The sequence below is a fragment of the Sus scrofa genome, chromosome 5 (genome assembly GCF_054392235.1).
Source record: "Sus scrofa isolate SSC_HxYL_T2T_F1_AM1 chromosome 5, Sscrofa_HxYL_maternal_Yorkshire_Landrace_v2.0, whole genome shotgun sequence".
Classification (NCBI taxonomy): Eukaryota; Metazoa; Chordata; class Mammalia; order Artiodactyla; family Suidae; genus Sus; species Sus scrofa.
In genome coordinates, this window is record NC_139387.1 from 104,138,965 (window position 1) to 104,160,445 (window position 21,481).

The 21,481-nt window shown below is 36.5% G+C and overlaps 1 protein-coding gene across 7 annotated transcripts in view; it reads right to left on the reverse strand.

Moving 5' to 3' along the window:
* The window catches only part of LRRIQ1 (leucine rich repeats and IQ motif containing 1), a 232,695-nt gene that overhangs the window by 95,485 nt on the left and 115,729 nt on the right, over window positions 1-21,481 (reverse strand). For 5 of the 7 annotated variants that reach the window (XR_014845500.1, XM_021092790.2, XM_021092791.2 and 2 more), the window contains exons 15-18: window positions 13,279-13,452; window positions 10,012-10,458; window positions 7,136-7,346; window positions 2,169-2,288 (exon numbers count right to left, since the gene is read on the reverse strand). Coding sequence is in view for 6 of the 7 variants with exons in the window: in XM_021092790.2 (XP_020948449.2) it covers window positions 2,169-2,288; window positions 7,136-7,346; window positions 10,012-10,458; window positions 13,279-13,452 (952 nt within the window). In the remaining variant the exon portion in view is untranslated. The remainder of the gene's footprint in view (window positions 1-2,168; window positions 2,289-7,135; window positions 7,347-10,011; window positions 10,459-13,278; window positions 13,453-21,481) is intronic. The other 2 variants (XM_021092795.2, XM_085025233.1) reach the window with 1 other exon arrangement.

Below are 21,481 nucleotides of genomic sequence, written 5' to 3' on the forward strand. Positions count from 1 at the left end.
ACAAAGTGGCTGGATATAAGGTTGGTGTACAAAAATAAAATATCAGAAAATATCAAATACCTAAGAATGAATCTAACCAAAAAATGTATAAGGCCACTATAAAGAAAACCACAGAGCAATGTATGGAGAGATTTAAAGTAAATAATGAGATATTCTGTGTTCATGAATTTTAAAATATTCTAAAAGTACCACTTTTTCCAAACTGACAGATATTAGAGAAATGCAAATTAAAAGAACTAGATACCACTACAAACTTCAGAATGATGTGAAAATACAGTGTTGGTGAGGATGAAGCCTCTCTGAAACTCTCATAATCTGCTGATATGACTGTAAATTCATACAATCACTTTGGAATACTGTTAGGCACTATCTACTAAACATAAGTAAACATCAATTTTAATTTGCAAAAGAAATGTGAATATGTATGTCACATACTCATATTCAATATTGAATGTCAAAAGACATGTGCCAAGAATGCTTATAATGTCTTTGGTTATGACAGGCAACAGTAGAAATAACTCCATAACCAATAACCCAGTAGTAGAAGAGACTTTCAGATAGTGGCACATTTCATATAATAGACAAGAAGTAGTATGTTCAAAAGAGTGGTATATATACAGCTACAGTCAATCATATAGATAAATCTCACAGACATAATATTGTGTGAAAAAAAGTACATACTAGATGATTCCACATATAGGAAGTTCAGAAATAGGCAAAACTCATCTATGATGTTGGAGGTATGAATACTATAGAGGCATAAGGAAGTCTTCTGGGAATAGTCATAGGTTCTATATGGTTTTTTGTTTTTGTCTTTTTTGTCCTTTTAGGGCCGCACCCGCAGCATATGGAGGTTCCCAGGCTAGGGGTCAAATCGGAGCTGTTGCTGCTGGCCTACTCCACGGCCGCAGAAACACCAGATTTGAGCTGCCTCTGCAACCTACACCACAGTTCATAGCAACGCCAGATCCTTAACCCACTGAGCGAGGCCAGGTATCGAACCCGCAGCTTAACGGTTCCTAGGTGGATTTGTTTCCACTGTGCTATGACGGGAACTCATATATATATATATATATATATATATATATATATATTTTTTTTTTTTTTTTTTTTTCTTCACACAGGACATATGCAAGTTCCAGGGCCAGGGACTGAATTCAAGCCACAGTTCTTGCAGCTGCAGCAAATCTGGATCCTTTAACCCACAGCTAACCTACTGCACCACGCCCAAGGTCGAACCTGTGCCTCTGCAGTGACCTGAACTGTAGAAATTGGATTCTTAACCCACTGCACCCCAGCAGGAAATCCTCTACATCTTAACGTGAGTGGTGGTTAGGTACGTTTAACGACCTAGAGGAAAGGGAACAGAATGAACAATGCTAAGGCTGTCAAAGGCGAGTGCTCTGTAGAGTAAGAGGGCGCTCGATGTGGTTAGATATGTGGATTCCATGGTTGGGAAGTGGTGAATATGGCTGTAGAGGTCACTGCCTTCTTGTTGAAAACCTGAATAACAATTTAAGGAGATTATTCTCATTATGCTAAGAAACAAGGAATTACTAAAGGTTGTTGTAAAGGGCATAAATAAGCCCAGAGTTATATTTAATGACGAATCACTGATACAATATTATGTAAATCTAGTTAAAGAATACACAAGAATTTGGAGTTCCTGTTGTGTCTCAGTGGGTTACCAACCCGACTAGTATCCATGAGGATGTGGGTTCGATCCCTGGGCTCACTCAGTAGGTTAAGGATCTGACGTTGCCTTGAACCACAGCATAGGTCACACATGCCACTGGGATCACGGTTTGCTGTGACTGCGGCATAGCCAGCAGCCATAGGTCTGATTTGACCCCTAGACTGGGAACTTCATATGCCACAGGTATGGCCCTAAAAAGCAAAACAAACAAACAAAAAACACCAACCAAAACACCCACAAAAGAATTCTTGTAAATAGCCTACGACCATGTTTACACACTGTACAAGCTTGTATTATATATGAAGATGTTAAAAAAAATTAGAAGATACTTTTTCAAGTGTGATTTGAAAAAAAAATCTATTGAATGATATTTTTTAAAAGGATAAAAACTTTAAAAACTGGTTTAGCTCCACAATAGTAAATATACTAAATATTTTAAGACCAATATTTCTATGTTGTAGTTGGCACTTACTTCACTGAATGTAAAATCTTCTAAATCTATTTCTTCATACTCCTCTTCAGATTCTTCATTCTTAATAGCCTCTAGGGCTGTTGTCAGTTTCTTTCGCAAAAGAAAGCCCTTCCAAACTGCCTAAACAAAAATTTAAAGCATGTTATACAAGGTTATAGATCAGACTCCAAACCAGATTCTCTGTGTTATCCCATTAGGAAGATAAAACATCTTCGACCTTAGTTTAATGGCTAAATAATCTGTTTTCTGAACTTTGTGTGACATTTAAAACTGCAAGATAAATTAAACAACTGCTTGCAACTAAAGTTTTGAATCTCAAGAGACTTTCCTCATGGTAAGCAGAAAAGAATCTTTAAAACTCCCTCAACTGCACATGTAGGTCAACCAATCAATTATCTGACAATTCCTCTAGGACTCATTCTAAATTAACAAGAAAGAGGTTCAGAGGAAAACCAATTTTGCTAATTTTAAAATGATTATGTATAAAGTAAAGTAACACACATTTAGGAAAACTTCAACATATAGAAGTGGCTTTATTAGAAACTTGGTATCCTGAACCATTAAAAATAACTAATTTCATCTTTAAATAAACCTGCACATAATAACTAAAAACATTTACATTCCTTAGTAATCGTGGAGGAATCTTGGAGCTTTCCTAACTAAAATCCCAAGAATGTTGGAGTTTTAAGAAACGAGTATCTTTATATACTGCAAGAGAGTATGTTCCAGTATACACAGCAAGTGTATAAAACAGGTAGAAATAAGTGTCTATTGCACGCTTCCATTTATCTATGAAAAACCACATAAAATATATAATGAACATATACAGTATAAACATATTTAAATATATGTATATATGGTTATTAACATTTAAAAAATGAAGGCATAAAGCACAAAATTAATTTTTAAAATTGTTACCTATAGAGGCAGAAAACAGGGTGGAAGATATAGCAATAGAAGCCAGACATCTCTGAATACACATTTTGCTTTGATTTGACTTTGGAACTGTACACAAGCTTAAGATAATTGTAAAACAATTAAATACGAAATAAAAAACTCCTGAAAAAATATACTTTGTGCCATGTGCACAACCACACATGGTTATTTCAAGTGACTTTAAAATAGATTTATTTGACTATATTTCTAGTGAAATACACTAAAAAGATAAATTACAAAAGTCACCTTAAATATGTTTTTAGCAATCATTTGTTAGTAGTAATACTGATATTGTTATTTTGAAATACATATATATTTAAATTTTTTTTCATTTTTATTTTTCTTCCTTTTTAAGCCACACCTGTGGGATACAGAAGTTCCTGGGCTCAGGGTCGAATTGGAGCTATAGCTTCTGGCCTACACCACAGCCACAACACCACCAGATCTGAGCCACATCTGCAACGTAACGCCACAGCTCACAGCAATGCCAGATCATTAACCCATTGAGCAAGGCCAGGGATTGAACCTATATCCTCAAGACGCTATACTGCGTTCTTAGCCCACTGAGCCACAACAGAAACACCAAAAATATATATATATATATTGAGAAAAGGAATACACAAACAGGTAAGATCAAACCATACATGACAATAGAAGTTACACAATCTCGGCAGCAAGCAACTCAGGAAGCCAAACACAACCTCTGCAAAAAATAGCCAGAAACAGTTAAGATTTGGTCAATGCCTTCTAGCAGCACGGCTCACAATGGGTCCAGCCCAACTCATCAGGGATAATAATAGTGCTGCAAAGCTCTAGACAGTAACAAACAGTGTGTATTTTTCTGGTGTGACACATACAGATAGCACCCTCATGAATCTGCGCAGGGTTAGGCATTTAAGTCCCAGCCATCTCTGTTCAGTTTACAGGAAATAAAGGTAAAATAAATGTATAAAAAGTAATGTCCTGATTCTTCTTCTAATTTTTTTTCATTTCAAGTTTTTCAATTTTTCTCCCAGTAATCCATCTATGATTAATTCATATTTCTTTCTCACACATTCAGATCAACTCCCTGGGCAGACTTCTATCTATATGAGATACACGTGACATCTTTTTCTTCTCGAATGACCACCAGCTCCCAAACAGAACATACTCATACCATGTACTCGTTTCTTGCTAAAAATGTTCACATTTCTCTGTTCACATTCCTCCGATATTCTCTTAATATTCTAGTCCTTATGGTAGTTTAGTTGCACTCAGCTTCTTTTTATTCCAGTAATATGAAATCCTACGTTCTTTTACTCACACTATCCCTTTCACCTGGGATTCCAATTTCTTACATATATACAGTGAGCTTCATCTGTTTTTCAAGCTGTATCTTATTACTTTACATGAGTTAGGGTAAGCTAAGTGGTATAACAAAAATATCCAAAAATGCACAATAACTCAAAAACAATAATTCATTTCTTGACCATATAACAAGCACTGAGACGGTAAAGACACCAGGCAGCACTTTTAACATAAAGTGATTCAGGTATCCAGCTTTGCAACTCTGTAGTCCCCAAAGACAGAATCCAAGGATACTCCAAAGGCTATTTTTCATTTCAGCCAACCAGAAAGAGAAAGGAATATGAAAGAATGTCTGCGGGAGGTTTTATGGTCCAAACACGAAGCGGTGCACATATTTTTCACTTACTCAGAAAAAGGGCTATGCTAAAGTGCAGAGGCAGCTGGAATATCTAGGCTGGCTGAATGCTGGGAAGAGGAGGAAGATGTGGGGTTTTATGATCAGAAGGCCAGTTCCATCACATCCTTCATAAAACCTTCATTTCGCTCCTTCTAAAGCCCAGGCTCTTTCTACTAGATCACGCTCTGCTCTCCGGGATGGTTCGGCAGTCTAGAAGTCACACTAAGAGGCATGGCTTAAGAAACAAGAAGACTGTGCTCAGAAGGGACAGTGAAGTTGGACTGACTTTGATGATTTTAGTAGCATTATGTACATCAGAAGAGACTTGCTCTATGTTGCAAAAAAGGTTGAATTATGTTTACCTTTGCTATAAAGACAAAGAATCTTAACAGAAGGACATTCAGCAGATATTTCAGTCACTGAACCAGACTGTTTCATAAAGTAATGAACTTCTCTTTATTGAATGGAATGAAGCAAAAGTTTAATATCCATTTACCATCAATGATGAAAAATGTATTGCTCATCCACTGGCGACAGGAAGGAGTCTGGACTGCCTGCATTTTCTTTCCTCGTGTAGCAGAACAATATTTTGAGACTGTAACTGAGGTTCCTTTCTTTTCCTCAGAGTTTCCTTGAATCCAAGGCCCTTCCTCCACTCCCAACACCATTCAGGCACCAGTAAGAGATCTCTGTCTATGCATTATCTTAGAAGTATAGCCCAGATAAATTGAGTCAACTGAAATACTAAATACATTCCTTAGAACCATGGCAAAGATAACTCTCTTGAAAATTATGTCTTGGTTAGCAAAACCCAGCAGCTTGATTTTAAGGCTATTTTTCTGGTTGTTTATGCCAGTACCTGGGAGCCATCCCTTACTCGTCCCTGTCTTTCCAAGACCACATCCTCGTGTATTCATATTGTCAGTTCCACCTTCAAAGTATGTCTGTACACCCTCGAGACACATCAACATACATTCTGGAGTGTGATTTTCTTACCACTTCTACTGTAACACTCTGGTCCACGCTACCATTATCCACTGTCTGAATTACTGCAACAGCCTCCTAACTGATTGTGCTGCTTCTACTACTGCCTTCCTACAGGATATTCGTAACATCAACTTGGTCGTGTGAGTCCTCTGCTCACATTCCCGTAATATCTTCTCATGTCATTCAGAGTAAAACCCAAGTCTTTACAATGACTTATGATGCCTAATTTCATTCCCCCCTTCATCCCTCTCCAGCCACGCTGGTTTCTTACTGCTCTGTAACACTGTAGGGACGTTCCTAAACCAGTGCCTTCAAATACTCTACTCCTCTGAGTTGAGGGATATTCTTCCCCACACACCCAAGGCTTATCTCTCCCTGCAACGTCGCCAGAGGATGGATGCGGAATACCATCCAATCGAAAGTGAGGGATTTTCCTTTGATAATCCTATCTTGCTTCTCCTGCTTTATTTTTCCCCTTCGTACTTATCACTGTCTAACATGTGTATTCATCTTATTTATCTGCACATCCCAAAAGAATATATGCTAGTAAAAATTTCTGAACGAAGGGTTACACTAATTTTTTTTAGGTACTATGATTCAATTCAGGTGCAGTACCATGAATTTCCAGATCCTATGTGATGTATTTATTTAATTTGTCTGACTCTTCCGCTAGGACAACAACTCTCCAAGGGAAGAGATCCTGTATGTTTTCTTCCTAGTTATGTTTCCTGAGCCTAACACTGTGCCTAACAAACAGTACAAACTCTAAAAAAATAATTGGAGTTCCCGTCATGGCACAGCAGAAATGACTAGGAACCATGACATGGAGAGTTCGATCCCTGGCCTCGCTCAGTGGGTTAAGGATCCGGCATTGCCGTGAGCTGTGGTGTAGGTCACAGATGCAGCTCAGATCCCATGTTGCTGTGGCTCTGGCGTAGGCCGGCAGCTACAGCTCCAATTCGACCCCTAGCCTAGGAACCTTCATGTGCCGCCGGAGCGGCCCTAGAAAAGGCAAAAAGACCAAAAAAAAAAAAAAAAAGTGATTCTAGAAATAGGCTTAGATTAGTGACATTTGCAAATGACACATCTGAACACAACTTTTAATATGATTGTGTGGTCCGGCTTGATCCTCAGTCATAAGAAGAGTATTTACAAATTATAGACTACTCCCTCAGCTTGGATGCGAAGCAGAGGCACAGTCAGCCTGCCCCCATCCTCAGCCTACATCACATAAATAAGAAATAAATCAGTGTATTTGTAAATTACTAAGATTTGGGGATTGCCTGTTATTCAGAATAACTCAGTGAAAGGTAAAAAATACATTTCTCATGATTAATTTCACCCAAAGATTAAAATTAACCTGAATGAGAATAGCAGATTTCTCCCTCTGTTCTTGGATAGTCACAGTATTTTTTATTTCTTCTTTCTTTAAAACAGTTGGAATTTCAATGCGGGAATTTGGCTGGGATGTCAGGGATTCTACTGCAGGAGGATGTGGCTTTGCAGAGAAATGAATCTGTCTGCGCCCCATGTGGCCACGCCAGTGTGCCTGGATTATCACAGCTGCCATACTATTAAGAAGAGAAATGAAAATTTTGTTTAGTACCCGTAAATAATACAGTCATAGATAAGAGGTCCTCATAAGCTACATTTATTTGTAAATATAGAATATATAAAGTACTATTTAAAAATAAGACCTATTCATTTATTTAACTATGACTATAGAAGTAAAAATGGTACAGAAACCTGCAAATCTGAAGGGGGGAGACAGGCCAGTAACTTCGAGAGGAACCTGAGTACTAGGAATTGTATTTGTTTCTTTTAAGGAGGAAGATATTACCGAGGTGATGTATGATGCTGAGGATGCTGAACCCGTAAAGCGGAGAAAAGTGATAATGACAAAGAGGGGACACATGTGAGAGATGATACTGAGTTGGCAGGAGAGGAGGGACCCTGTTCACAGCGGAGAGAATAGATTTGAGAGGAAGGGCCCCCCCCCACCCCCACCCCCATCACCGTAAGAAAAAAGACCCATCACTTTCCTCCCTATGGACAAACACTTAAATCACACTCTTATAAGTCCCATAGTAAGTTTCAGCGTTTTGCTAGCCTGCATCTATTTGCCAGTTTCGGGAACTGAATCGATCAGTTATGTTCTCCCCACAGCCCCACAGGCTGCCCAGCAACATTAGAAAATGTGAATAGCAATGCACATTGGCTGTAAGTGTGCTCTCAGTTTGCTTGCTCATTCAACTCTTTGTAATTGTATATGTTTTCCTTTGCTCAGAGAGAGAAGCGAAGACATGTTATCAAAGGTACAGAGTACAGTCAAATTCCAATTATCTCTTAGTCAGTCTTCAGATTCCTAAATTTAGTTTAAAAGTTATAGAAAGGAGATGTGATTCTTGCATAGTCACCTTCCCCTGGCTTCCTTGGAACAGTTTTCAGTAATTTCATAATTGTCAGGACCAAGAAAATCTTTTCATTTCTCACACCAGTGAGTTAAAGGCAAAGCGGAGTTAAGTGATAAATGCTACTCTCTCCATACATACATATTTTCTCATAGAAATACATTTGTAAGAAGTTAGAAAGCAGAGACGTAACCATTTTTTGTTATTAATATTATTATCATCATCACCATTTTTTGGTCCACACCTGCGGCATGCAGAAGTTCCTGGACCAGGGATCGAACCCACACCACAGCAGTGACAAGGCTGGATTCTTAACCTGATGAGTCACCAAGGAACTCCCATCATCATCATTTTTCTAAAGCCTGTGGAAGGCAACCTATTTTGCTCTGAAAATTGAGGTTAGTGGATAAAACTTCTTTCTGGCTTAAGATAAACTACTTGTAGTCCTAATACGTGGGGGGAAAAAAATCACATTTCAACAAATCATTTCCTCCTCCTAGGGCAAATAGAGCTTACAAATTTTGCTATGGAATTAATTCAAATTCAGTCATTCAACCTTAATTGATTCATCTTTTGAACAAAATTGGAGTTAGGGCATTTTAAGGCACAATAATATGTATTTGGGTGACAAAGAAAAAAAAAATCTGAAAACCTATTTGCAATGCATAACTGGTAAAGAAGAATGAAAGGCTTGTAAGAAAACACGTCTAACCTGAGGCAGCATTTTATATTTCTCTACCGATACAAGTTTCACTGACTGTAACTGTGAATTTCTTATAAAGCTGACAAGCTCTTGAATGCTTGAATTCCTCAACCTACTGTCATTAAAACTTCCCAAGGGAGAAAATTAAAAAAAAAAAAAAAATGGATGGGGGATATTTTCTTCAGCGACACTAACATGAGAATTGCTTTCCACCACGTAGCAAGAAGCAGGGAAAGCAGGGAAAGAAGCTGACTTGAGGGCTTCCTTAACGTAAGGTGCTCACCAAATTGAGAAAAACAGCCCCTATTATTACTAGCAACACCTTTTTTTTTTCTTCCAGTAAAAATAATGATGATAAAAGTGTCCTTAGCATAAGAACACAGGTAAATCGTGCTTAGGAAACACCTACGCCACGGATAGTGAATCTTCCTGCATCACTGAATGGCAGGATTCAGCAAGTGCGTGTACATTTGCTTTTCCCTTTGTTCTTTAGGCCTCTGGTTTATTTATTTTTAGTTCTTCACGCTGCCCTATTACCATCCTTTGGCTATTTTATTTATCATGAGTTAAGAAATTAAACGTGTTGTTTATCTGAAATTTCAACAGGTAATGTTTGCAGTGTTTAGAGCTAACAGGATTCGAGCAGGCAATGTCTGGGGGACCCTGGTTAACACTATCCCAGAATATGATACCCTGGCATGCCGAATATTTTAAGCGGAAGGAATCTGAGAAACACATGTGCAGGAAGAATTTTCTGACCTGCCCTGGAAGCATGTCATGTGAGTGATCTTCAGAGTATTCTAAGAATAATGCGGTTATCTTGTTTCTTCTTAAAAATTCATTTTACTTCTTTAGAAATTAGAAGGCAGAAAAAATAAATTCACACTCACTGTAAATTCAATAGTACTAGTCGATTAAATAAGCATCTGCCAAAGTTCAACTAAATTAGTCTGCACGGTTATTCATAATTAGTTCATACCATAAACACCTGATTACATTACTATGAAATATAAGAACAGTGATTTAAATCCTTTCCAAGTTATTTTTTTGTAACAGTAACTAAGATTATCCATAAAAATAATAAAATACAACTGTCAGAGAAAAATGATCTATCAATCGTACCTTTTCTCGTGATCTTCAATACTCTGGCAGTCCTTCAGTAGAGACCTTGTCAGTACTGTTTCCATGGATGCTATTTTTTTGGTGGGAAACATGCTTGCCTTGTTGTCTTCTCTTTTCTGGCCCATTACTTCTCCCTGATTTCTTTCTTCAGTATCTTCACATAAGGGGTTGGTTAATGGGGAAGGACTGGAACCAGAGTCCATCCACTTCTCAGAAATCTTCGGGGAGTCCAGTTCATATTCATTTGCACAGGAGGAAAGGACTCTGTCTTGCAGTACGCCATCCCTGTTTGTAGAAGCCAAATGATTTTGCTGGGCTTTTGATTCTTCTCTTTTGGTGAAACTTACATCCCCATGTTCATGTGCATATCGACACTCATTACTAAGTGTCATCAATTTCTTAAAATAATAGCAGAGATTTTCTGTAGCATCCAAGGTAACTATGTTTCTGAGCAAATAAATAATGAGGATGTTTAATAAGAAGAATTACATCGGTATATATTAAAACTTGAATAGGTTTTGAAAATGGATCTGTGTGGTTTGACATGCATATTAAACTTTACTACAACATTCATTAAAAATTATTTCTGACTGTTTATATAAAAATTGATCTGCTTTCTAACAAAATTTGAAAATATTTGGTTAGTTAATTCCAATCCATCAATCCAGACAAAATGTCTGGAAGTTTTAAAACCATTTTTATCCTAGATATTTTTGGTATAAATGAATGAGAAAAATCCATGCTTTTTACTACCACATGAGAAATCATGGCTGCCTAAATTTGGAGAAGTTATTTAGGAAACGAAGTTAAAAGTACTTCGTACACTGACTTTTGCCATGCAAAATATTTGTACTGGACTTTTAAAACAAATAAATTATATTATGGGAAAGTTTTTATTCTCATTTTTCTCTGGTAGAAGAATCAATTGCAAAGAGAATTCAAATACTTTAAGACATAAATGTTTATGATTTGTTTGAACAATTGTTAGGTTTAACTATACCAAATAAAATGAAAGTCATAATTATTTCCTAAACTATAGAGATAGATACTTTCTATGTTTACACATGTAGATGTTAGCAAAGGTACCTCTGATATATTTTGATATTTTGTATTTCATTCATTTTACTGGCTAATAACACAGAAAAGGTTTAATTCAATATGTGATGCCAACTATTTTGGGTTAAATGTTCAATTTACCACCGTTTATGATCAAACATAAAAATATAGTCTATTTTCAATTCTAAAGTGAAACTTAAGTTGTAGTAACAATGAAAAATTGAGAAATCTAAATTTCAACATGAGGAATGTCAAGAATCACCTTGACATAAAAATTTTAGATTACAATACATGCACAAGGAGATATTAGTTTACATTTGCAAAAAGATAAATGCAAATAATCTTAGTATTTGTTAAAAGTAAATATTATTTATAACAATTAGAATTATTTTTAAAGCTGTGAGATCTATTTATAATCTGACTAGACTATATTCAGAAACATTTAAATATTTCCAACCCAGGAGCATGGAATACCTTTCCATTTCTTTGAACCTTTTTTAATGTCCCTGATGAATGTTTCAGAGTTCTCAGCATATAAGTCTTTCACCTCCTTGGTCAGGTGTATTTCCAGGTATTTGATTTTTTGGGGTGCAATTTTAAAAGGTATTGTATTTTTGTATCCCTTTTCTAATATTTCATTGTTAGTATACAGAAATGAGACTGATTTCTGAATGTTAATCTTATATCCTGCTACTTTGCTGAATTTGTTGATCAGTTCAAGTAGTTTTTGAGTTGAGTCCTTACAGTTTTCTATATATATATTATCATGTCATCTGCACATAGTGACAATTTTACCTCTTCTCTTCCTATTGGAATGCCTTTTATTTCTTTTGTTTGTCTGACTGCTGTGGCTAGGACTTTCAGTACCATGCTGAATAACAGTGGTGAGAGTGGGCATTCTTGTTTTGTTTCAGATTTTAATGGGAAGGCTTTCAGCTTTTATCCTTTGAGTATTATATTTGCTGTGGGTTTGTCATAAATGGCTTTGATTAAGTTAAGGTATGTTCCCTCTATACCCACTTTGGGAAGAGTTTTGATCATGAATGGATGTTGGACTTTGTCAAATGTTTTTCTGCATCTATTGAGATGATCATGTGGTTTTTGACTTTTGTTAATGTGGTGTATGATGTTGATTGATTTGCATATGTTGAACCTCCCTTGCGAACCCTGGATGAATCCTGCCTGGTCATTGGTGTATGATCCTTTTTATATGTTGTTGGATTCGGTTGGCTTAAATTTTGTTGAGAATTTTTGTGTCTATATTCACCAAAGATATTGGCCTGTAGTTTTCTTTTTTGGTGGTATCTTTGCCTGGTTCTGGAATTAGGGTGATGGTAGCATCATAGAATGAAAAACCAGTTCCTATACAGAATGAGCATGAATGAAGGTACAAATAGCAAAAATTTTAAATATAATTTAGTAAGTAAGTTTAGACATTTGGAAGCATGTATTATTGCTCCACCTATAATGGAGAGCAATCATAAGTAAAAATAATTTTTCTTTTTTCATTTTTGTTTCTTGGAGCATATAAATTAGAAAATACAGTTTTTAAAAGATCAACTGTAATTCATTGATAGTAATGCATTCAGAATTCAGGGTGGGGAACGGGAAGTTCTTTTTCTTTGATATATTTTTAGGATTCTGTTCTGAGCCTCTGGCCTCTGAATATGTGAGTATGTTGACTGCTTTTCTCCACTGTACTCCCAAATACCTTAATATACAAATATATGTGCAATATGATACCTTGTATATAATAAATATATGTAGTAAATATTATATTTTATAACACTGGCCTTGCTCCACTGTATTATTTCTCCAATTTTCTTTAATGTAATCACAAATTCTTTGAGGAAAAAGTTTAATATTTACCTATTATGTGTCTGGCCCACCAATAACTGCTGAATAAATTCACTGAATGACCAACTGAACCAATGTTTGCAATGTATCTTGATGTGCTATCCTCACGTTTTCATTTGTTTTATATAATTTTAGCACTTCAATTATATTCCAAATTATGTTCAAAATACATATTTATACATTTCAGATAATAAAAAAAATGCTCTGAAGTTCTTTTTTAAAGAGAAAATATCCCTAAAACACACTGCACTAGTCCAAAAAAGTATGACTATATTAATCAGAATAATTTTTAATCGCATGTAGAAACTGCATTAAATATTTTAATTATGACAAATGGAAGATAAAGAGTCTTACCCTTTTCCAGGATTATATTTTTCAGTTAGTAAGTTAAATTCTCTAATCTGGGACCGACAAAGTACCAGGAAATGCTCTAATTCTAGATGTTCTTCAGTGTGACTTTCTGGAGAAGAGGTTAGCATTTCACCATTGAGGATTCTCAGAGCAGGTAATATTTGAAGTAGAGAATTCCTATTGAAAAGCAGGAAAAAAACTAATAATCTTGAAAAGAAGAGTTCATATCTAAAATAACCATATGCCTATTATTTAAATAATATAAACACAAAGTATATCTCAGAAACACTGATTTTTGTAAAGAAAGTTATACTGGTAAAGTTTTTTTAAAATATATCATGTAATATACAAAGTAAATTTTTAGAGTTCTTAAAACACATTTGACTTCTTTTTTCTTAAGCACAAAGGGGAAATTCAAGAAGCTGGAAATTTAGGCTGGGAGTAAATAAAAGGCTGCATTATGAGAAGAAAAGTATCGGACACACTCTTCTAAAAATAAGATAATTATGGAGTTCCCTGGTGGTCTAGGTTAAAGACTTGGCATTGTCACTGCTATGCCTTGGGTTACTGCTGTGGCTTGGGTTCGATCTCTGGCCTAGGAACTTCCACATGCTGCAGGCATGACCCAAAAAAAGATAACCAAAATAATTTAACTCAAAGTTGCTGTATATTTCAGAAATAGGTGTGAATCTGAAATACAGTGAGAAGAGGATTGAAACAAGAGGGGTTAAAACAAGATGGGTGGTGATTACCCTATTTTTCATGAACTGGAAAATTAAAATTATGATATTTTCTCCTTGAATCCTAGTAAGGATTATAACAAAAATTTTTGAGTGATGAGCAAATGTCTGGATCAATTTATAAGACCACTGCTATGTAAAACCAGGTCAGAAAGCAAGAGGTGTCCAAGCCCAGCCCCTCTGAAGTACTTCTCAAGCCTTTCATGAAAAGAACATGGGCTTTTTTTCAGAAGACTATATTGATGGTCACAGGGGCTAAATAAACTCCTTCAGTGACTGAAAGTCCTTACTAAACAATTAACCGTTCCTAGTAGGAAAACTCCAAATCCCTAACAAAAGATATCGAGAAGACTAAATAAACGGAAAGATGTTCCATGGAAAAGTCTTTGTGAATAAGAAGATTCAATATTGCCAAGAAGTCTGTTTTTCCTAAATTGATCTATAGATATAATACAACTCCAATCGAAATACCAGCAAGGTATTTTGTGGATATCAACAAATTGATTCTAAAGTTTACTCAAAAAGGCAAAAGAGGCAGATAGCCAACTTAATTTTGAAGGAGAAGAAAAAAATTGGAAGACTACACTACCTTACTTGGAGATTAACTATGAAGCTACAGTAATCAAGGTAATGTGATAATGGCAAAAGAATAGACAAACAGATCAATGGAACAGAAGAGCGAACCCAGAAACAGACTCACATGATACATAAACTGATCGTTAACAAAGAAGCAAAGGCAATACAACAGAGAAAAGACAAGTCTTTCCAACTATTGATGCTAGAACCACAGACCTAAAAGCAAAATGGAAAACCCTAAAACCCCAAGCCCCAAGAAGATGAAATATAAGAAAATCTAGATGGCCTTGGATACAGTAATAAGTTTTTAGATACAATACCAAAGACACATCTATGAAAAAATTACTGATGAGTGGGACTTCATTAAAATTAAAAATTCCTGCTCCTAGGGACACTGTCAGGAGAACGAGATAGTAAATCATACACTGGGAGAAAGTATTTGCAAAACATGTGATAAATGACTGTTACCCAAAATACACAAAAAACCCTTAAAACTCAGTGATAGGAAAATGAATGTCTCAATTAAAACATAAGCCTTAAAAGGCATCTCAGCAAAGAACATAAAAAGATAACAAAGAAGCATTCATGAAGGAACTGAAAATTATAACAATGAGTTATCACTACCTACAAAATGCCCACAATCCAAACATACTGATAATATCAGATGCTGATGAGGACGTGGGTCATTCTCATTACATGCTGGTGGTAATGAAAAATGGTAGACATTTTGGAAGACGTTTTGGTGGATTCCTACAAAACTAAACATTTTTAGCATTCAATCTAGCTACACAAAAACTGCACACAGATGTTACAGCAGCTTTATTTGTACTAGCCAAAACTTGGAAGCAACCAAGAAGTCTTTCAGTAGAGGTGAACTGATCAATAAACTCTTACATCTATCCATACAATGTAATAGTATTTAGCATTAAAAAGAAATGAGCTATCCAAATAAGAACAAACACAAAGGAAAATCAAATGCTTATTACTAAGTGAAAAAAGCCGATCTGAAAAGGCTTTTCAGATGTTTCAGAATTATTGTATGATTCCAACTGCATTACATTCTGGAAAAAAGCAAAACTATGGAGACAAAAAGATTAATGGTTGCCGGGAATTAGGAAGGGGAGTTCCCGTTGTGGCACAGCAGTAATGAACCTGACTAGTATCGATGAGAACATGAGTTTGATCCCTGGTGTTGCCGTGAGCTGTGGTGTAGGTTTCAGATGTGGCTCCGACCTGGTGTTGCTGTGGCTGTGGTAGCTACAGCTCTGATTCAACCCCTAGCCTGGAAACTTCCATAGGCCACAGGCACAGCCCCAAAACGACAAAAGAAAGAGAAAGAAAGCAAGAAAGGAGGGAAGAAAGGAAGAAAGAGGAGGGAGGGATGAAAAGGCAAAGCGCAGAGGAGTTTTAGTAAAACTATTCCATATAACACCACAGGGTAGATCCATGTCACTGCATATTTGTCAAAACCCAGAGAATGTAGAACACCAAGAGTGAACCCTAATATAAACTATGAACTCTGGGTGATGATGTATCAACATAGGTTCACTGATTGTAAAACATGTACCACTTTGGTGTGAGACATTGACAGCGAAGGAGGTATGTAGGAACTCTGTGCTTGCCTCTCAATTTGGCTATTAACCTAAAATTGCTCTAAAATAAAGTTTATTAATTAAAAAAAAACCCAAAAAATGTTCCTAAGCACTAAATGAAGGATGGCAAGTTGAGATTACTAAAATACCAAGAGTTAAGGAGAAAAACTCCACCCAAGTTCTAATAACGGTTCCTCCTCTACCTCACCTGCATAGTCAGGACTGATACACCTGTTTATGTAAACATAGTTATAAAATGTTATTTTAATTGTTCTTAATGGAGGAAGTTGTCCATTAACGCAAAAATGCAGAGGCCCAACCGAAGTCATAATGCATCCCTGAGTACAATTATGAGCTTGGTAGCCTTGGTGTTAACTAAGAGTAATCACGAGAGAGGTACAAATACTTCTCTTTCAATGACACAAAACAGAGGAATACCGGAGTTTTTCATTTACTGAGGACCCAGCTGAATAGCTCCCTACATTCCTCTACCACTGCAGAAACAATGCCTTTTTTTTCCTTAAAGATTTTTAATAAGGAAAGAAAGCATTAGATTTGGTTCTTCAGGGTCATTATCAGATATTTTCTTTTTTTTTTTTTTTGTCTTTTTGCTATTTCTTGGGCCGCTCCCGCGGCATATGGAGGTTCCTAGGCTAGGGGTCGAATCGGAGCCGTAGCCACCGGCCTATACCAGAGCCACAGCAACATGGGATCCGAGCCGCATCTGCAACCTACACCACAGCTCACAGCAACGCCGGATCATTAACCCACTGAGCAAGGGAAGGGACCGAACCCGCAAACTTATGGTTCCTAGTCGGATTTGTTAACCACTGCGCCACGACGGGAACTCCCATTATCAGATATTTTCAATGTTAAGAAGCAGAAAAAAGCTTAATGCTTTGCTAGCAGACTTTACACTAGTTAACAAAATTTGAGTCCATATATTTTGAAATTTTTTTAGGAGCCCTGAAGCTAGAAATGCTTGACAAATCAAAAACTACTTGACACATCTACCACAAAACTTTAAATGAATGACATAGGAAATTTCTGGTTACAAAACTACCATATGATGCAGCAATCTCACTCCTAAGCATATAATGTGGAGAAAACCACAATTTGAAAAGAAACATGCACCAACATGTCCACCAAAGTAATACACAGTTTTTTGGTTTTTGTTTTTACAACTACACCTGTGGCATATGGAAGCCCCAGGCTAGGGGTTGAATCAAAGCTGCAGATGTGGGCCTATGCCACAGCCACAGCAAAAATGGGTCCAAGCCACATCTGCGACACTGGATCCTCAGCCCGTTAGGGAGTCCGGGGATGGACAATGCATCCTCCTGGACACGATGTTCTTACACTTCTGAGTCACAGTGGGAACTCCACTGCACATTACTCACAATAGCCAAGATATGTGGGCAACCTAAATGTCCACCAACAGAGGATTGAATGAAGCATTTATAGTACATGTATACAGTGGAATATTACTTGGCCATAAAAAAGAATGACATAATGTCATTTGTAGCAACATGGATGGACCTAGAGATTTTCATACTAAGTTAAATAATTCAGACAGAGAAAGGCAAATATCACATGAAATCACTAATTTGTGGAATCTAATAAAAATGATACAAAAGAATTTACTCACAAAACAGAAACAGACTCAAAGATTTCAAAGCCAAATATACCGTTACCAAGGGGCAAACGTGGTAGGAGGGATGGACTGGGCGGCTGGGATTGGCACATACACACCACTGTACATAAAACCAGTCTATAACAAGGACCTCCTGAATAGCTTGGGGACATCAATTCAACACTGTGATAGACTATATGGGGGAAGAATCTGAAGGAGAATGGACATATATGTATATGTATGGCTGGTTCACTTTGCTGTACGCCTAAAACTAACACGACATTGTAAGTTACCTATGCTCCAATAAAATCTATAAAAGAAACAACAAACAAACAAAGAGATGGTTCCAACGTAGGATGTTACATTAAGGTAATATCTATTCATCACAGGTGATGAGGTAATCAGTGCATTCATCTCATAGGTACAATATGATACATAACATGAAATCTTTAACTGAGGTTCTTATCAAAACAAGGAAAGGTTCCTCTCTGAAACTGAAGCTGGTAATAATAAAAACACAATCAAGAAACTGACTATCCATATTTCACCTCACCAAATAGTTCATTACAGTACCAAGGAAGCTACATTATAGTCTAAATCTTTATCAAAATACCCAGTCAAGTTTTCTTGAAGACACGATTGCAACTTCCAAATAACTTACTTAATATAATTATAAAATTCCAAGTGTGAAATAATGACAATTTTTGATATGTGATAAAGAGTATTGGAAGGTAAGATGGTATTGGCATTCATCCAGCTTAAAAATATGTTCTAACTCTATTACTTGTCCTGATTCTTTGGGTTAAATTTCCTAATTTATAAAAGAGCAAATATAAGGCTTTAACAATTTGAAGGAAAGAGTTCTTGACAATAGCCAACAGTTCTAATTATTTGGGTGCCAGGAAAATTTCTGATACCTTAATTCCAGAATGCACCTGACCAGCAGAAGGAATGAAATGTGCCAATGACAGGCATTAGTCTTTTAAAGTATCTTATCTTATCATAAGCTGGAATTCTTAGGAGTTAGGTAAAGCTGGTTTTCTTTTCTGCTAGGGTATAATCATTTCAGCAAGCTGTTGAATATAAAAAAACTTTGCACCAGGATGCTGGACCCACAATGGTAGTGCAGATTCAATAACACCTATGAAATACTCCTGAGCAGCCATTTTCCAGGTTACAGTTTGGCTAAATGAGCTGTCAGCAAAAGGAAGGCAAAGCTCTGGCTGCGAACATGAGAACCTCGGGGTCTAACATATCCTTTTTTAAAAAATATTTTTAATTTTTTAAGATTTTATTTTTTTCTATTATATTTGATTTACAATGTTCTGTCAATTTCTGCTATACAGCAAAGTGACCCAGTCATACATGCATGCATATATATATATATGTATTCTTACATAGATACATACACATTCTTTTAACACATCACTTCTTTGTCTTGGTCACTCTAAATCCGCTGCGATAGGAATTCGAGCTAGATCCTTAGTAGTATCTTCAACCCTTCAGGGTAGCATTTCTGAAAAGACTGTCTTTTAGCTACTGCATCAGTGGTATGTGGGGATGCTTTTTGAGATACACACAGACCTCTACTCCTAGCTTCACGGAAATTTGTATTTTTAAAATATAGCCTTTCTTCACACCTTAAGTAATAAAAACCGCTACACTGGGAAGGAAATAGACTACAACATGTTATGCTAAAATCAGAGATGATCAGGTTTAAAGTTTAAAAAAAAAAAACTCCTAAAAAACTCTAAAATTCAAATCATTTGCAAATTGTCTTAAATTGAAAAAAAATTAGCTTGCATGGATACTTATACCATATTCTATATATCAATGCTATCCAGACAATTTGTTAAAATACGACATATTGTGGTTCTAGACAGTTACAATTCAATGATAATATCATAGATTAAAATTGGTTTCAGTTTCATATACATGGTGTGAATATTCTTAGAAAAAGTATTGCTGTAACTCTAAAATTAGAGAGTACATACCAAATATATAAAGAAATAAGCTTTCTAGTCACAAGCAATTTGATGGTTGGAATGAAGGGCCATTTTATTATATTTTATTTTATTTTTTTGGGTGAAGGAGAAAAAAATAGCTTTTATTGCTTTCCCAGGCAGTAGAGGCCACAGCAAGCTCAAGACTGTGCCCTCCATTGGGGAAGAACTGCAGGGAGTTTTATAGTCTAAAAGGAGAAAAACAGGGTTTCAGATAAGAATCAGCATTAGGGCAAATATGCATTCTTTTTTTTTTAATTTATTTTTTCCCACTGTACAGCAAGGGGGTCAGGTTATCCTTACATGTATACATTTTTTTTTAACCCCCACCCTTTGTTCTGTTGCAATATGAGTATCTAGACATAGTTCTCAATGCTATTCAGCAGGATCTCCTTGTAAATCTATTCTAAGTTGTGTCTGATAAGCCCAAGCTCCCGATCCCTCCCACTCCCTCCCCCTCCCATCAGGCAACCACAAGTCTCTTCTCCAAGTCCATGATTTTCTTTTCTGAGGAGATGTTCATTTGTGCTGGATATTAGATTCCAGTTATAAGTGATATCATATGGGATTTGTCTTTGTCTACTGGCTCATTTCACTCAGGATGAGATTCTCTAGTTCCATCCATGTTGCTGCAAATGGCATTATGTCATTCTTTTTTATGGCTGAGTAGTATTCCATTGTGTATATATACCACCTCTTCCGAATCCAATTATCTATTGATGGACATTTGGGTTGTTTCCATGTCCTGGCTATTGTGAATAGTGTTGCAATGAACATGCGGGTGCATGTGTCTCTTTTAAGTAGAGCTTTGTCCGGATAGATGCCCAAGAGTGGGATTGCAGGGTCATATGGAAGTTCTATGTATGGATTTCAAAGGTATCTCCAAACTGTTCTCCACAGTGGCTGTACCAGTTTACATTCCCACCATCAGTGCAGGAGGGTTCCCTTTTCTCCACAGCCCCTCTAGCACTTGTTATTTGTGGACTTATGAATGATGGCCATTCTGACTGGTGTGAGGTGGTATCTCATGGTTGTTTTGATTTGCATTTCTCTTATAATCAGCGATGTTGAGCATTTTTTCATATGTTTGCTGGACATCCATATATCTTCCTTGCAGAACAGTCTATTTCAGGTCTTTTGCCCATTTTTCCATTGGGTTGTTGGCTTTTTTGCTATTGAGTTGTCTAAGTTGCTTATATATTCTAGAGATTAAGCCCTTGTCGGTTGCATCATTTGAAACTATTTTCTCCCATTCTGTAAGTTGTCTTTTTGTTTTCTTTTGGGTTTCCTTTGTTGTGCAAAAGCTTTTGTTTGATGAGGTCCCATGGGTTTATTTTTGCTCTAATTTCTACTGCTTTGGGAGACTGACCTGAGAAAATATTCATGATGTTGATGTCAGAGAGTGTTTTGCCTATGTTCTCTTCTAGGAGTTTGATGGTGTCCTGTCTTCTATTTAAGTCTTTCAGCCATTTTGAGTGTATTTTTGTGCATGGTGTGAGGGTGTGTTCTAGTTTCATTGCTTTGCATGCAGCTGTCCAGGTTTCCCAGCAATGCTTGCTGAAGAGACTTTCTTTTTCCCATTTTATGTTCTTGTCTCTCTTGTCAAAGATTAATTGACCATAGGTGTTAGGGTTGATTTCCGGGTTCTCTATTCGGTTCCAT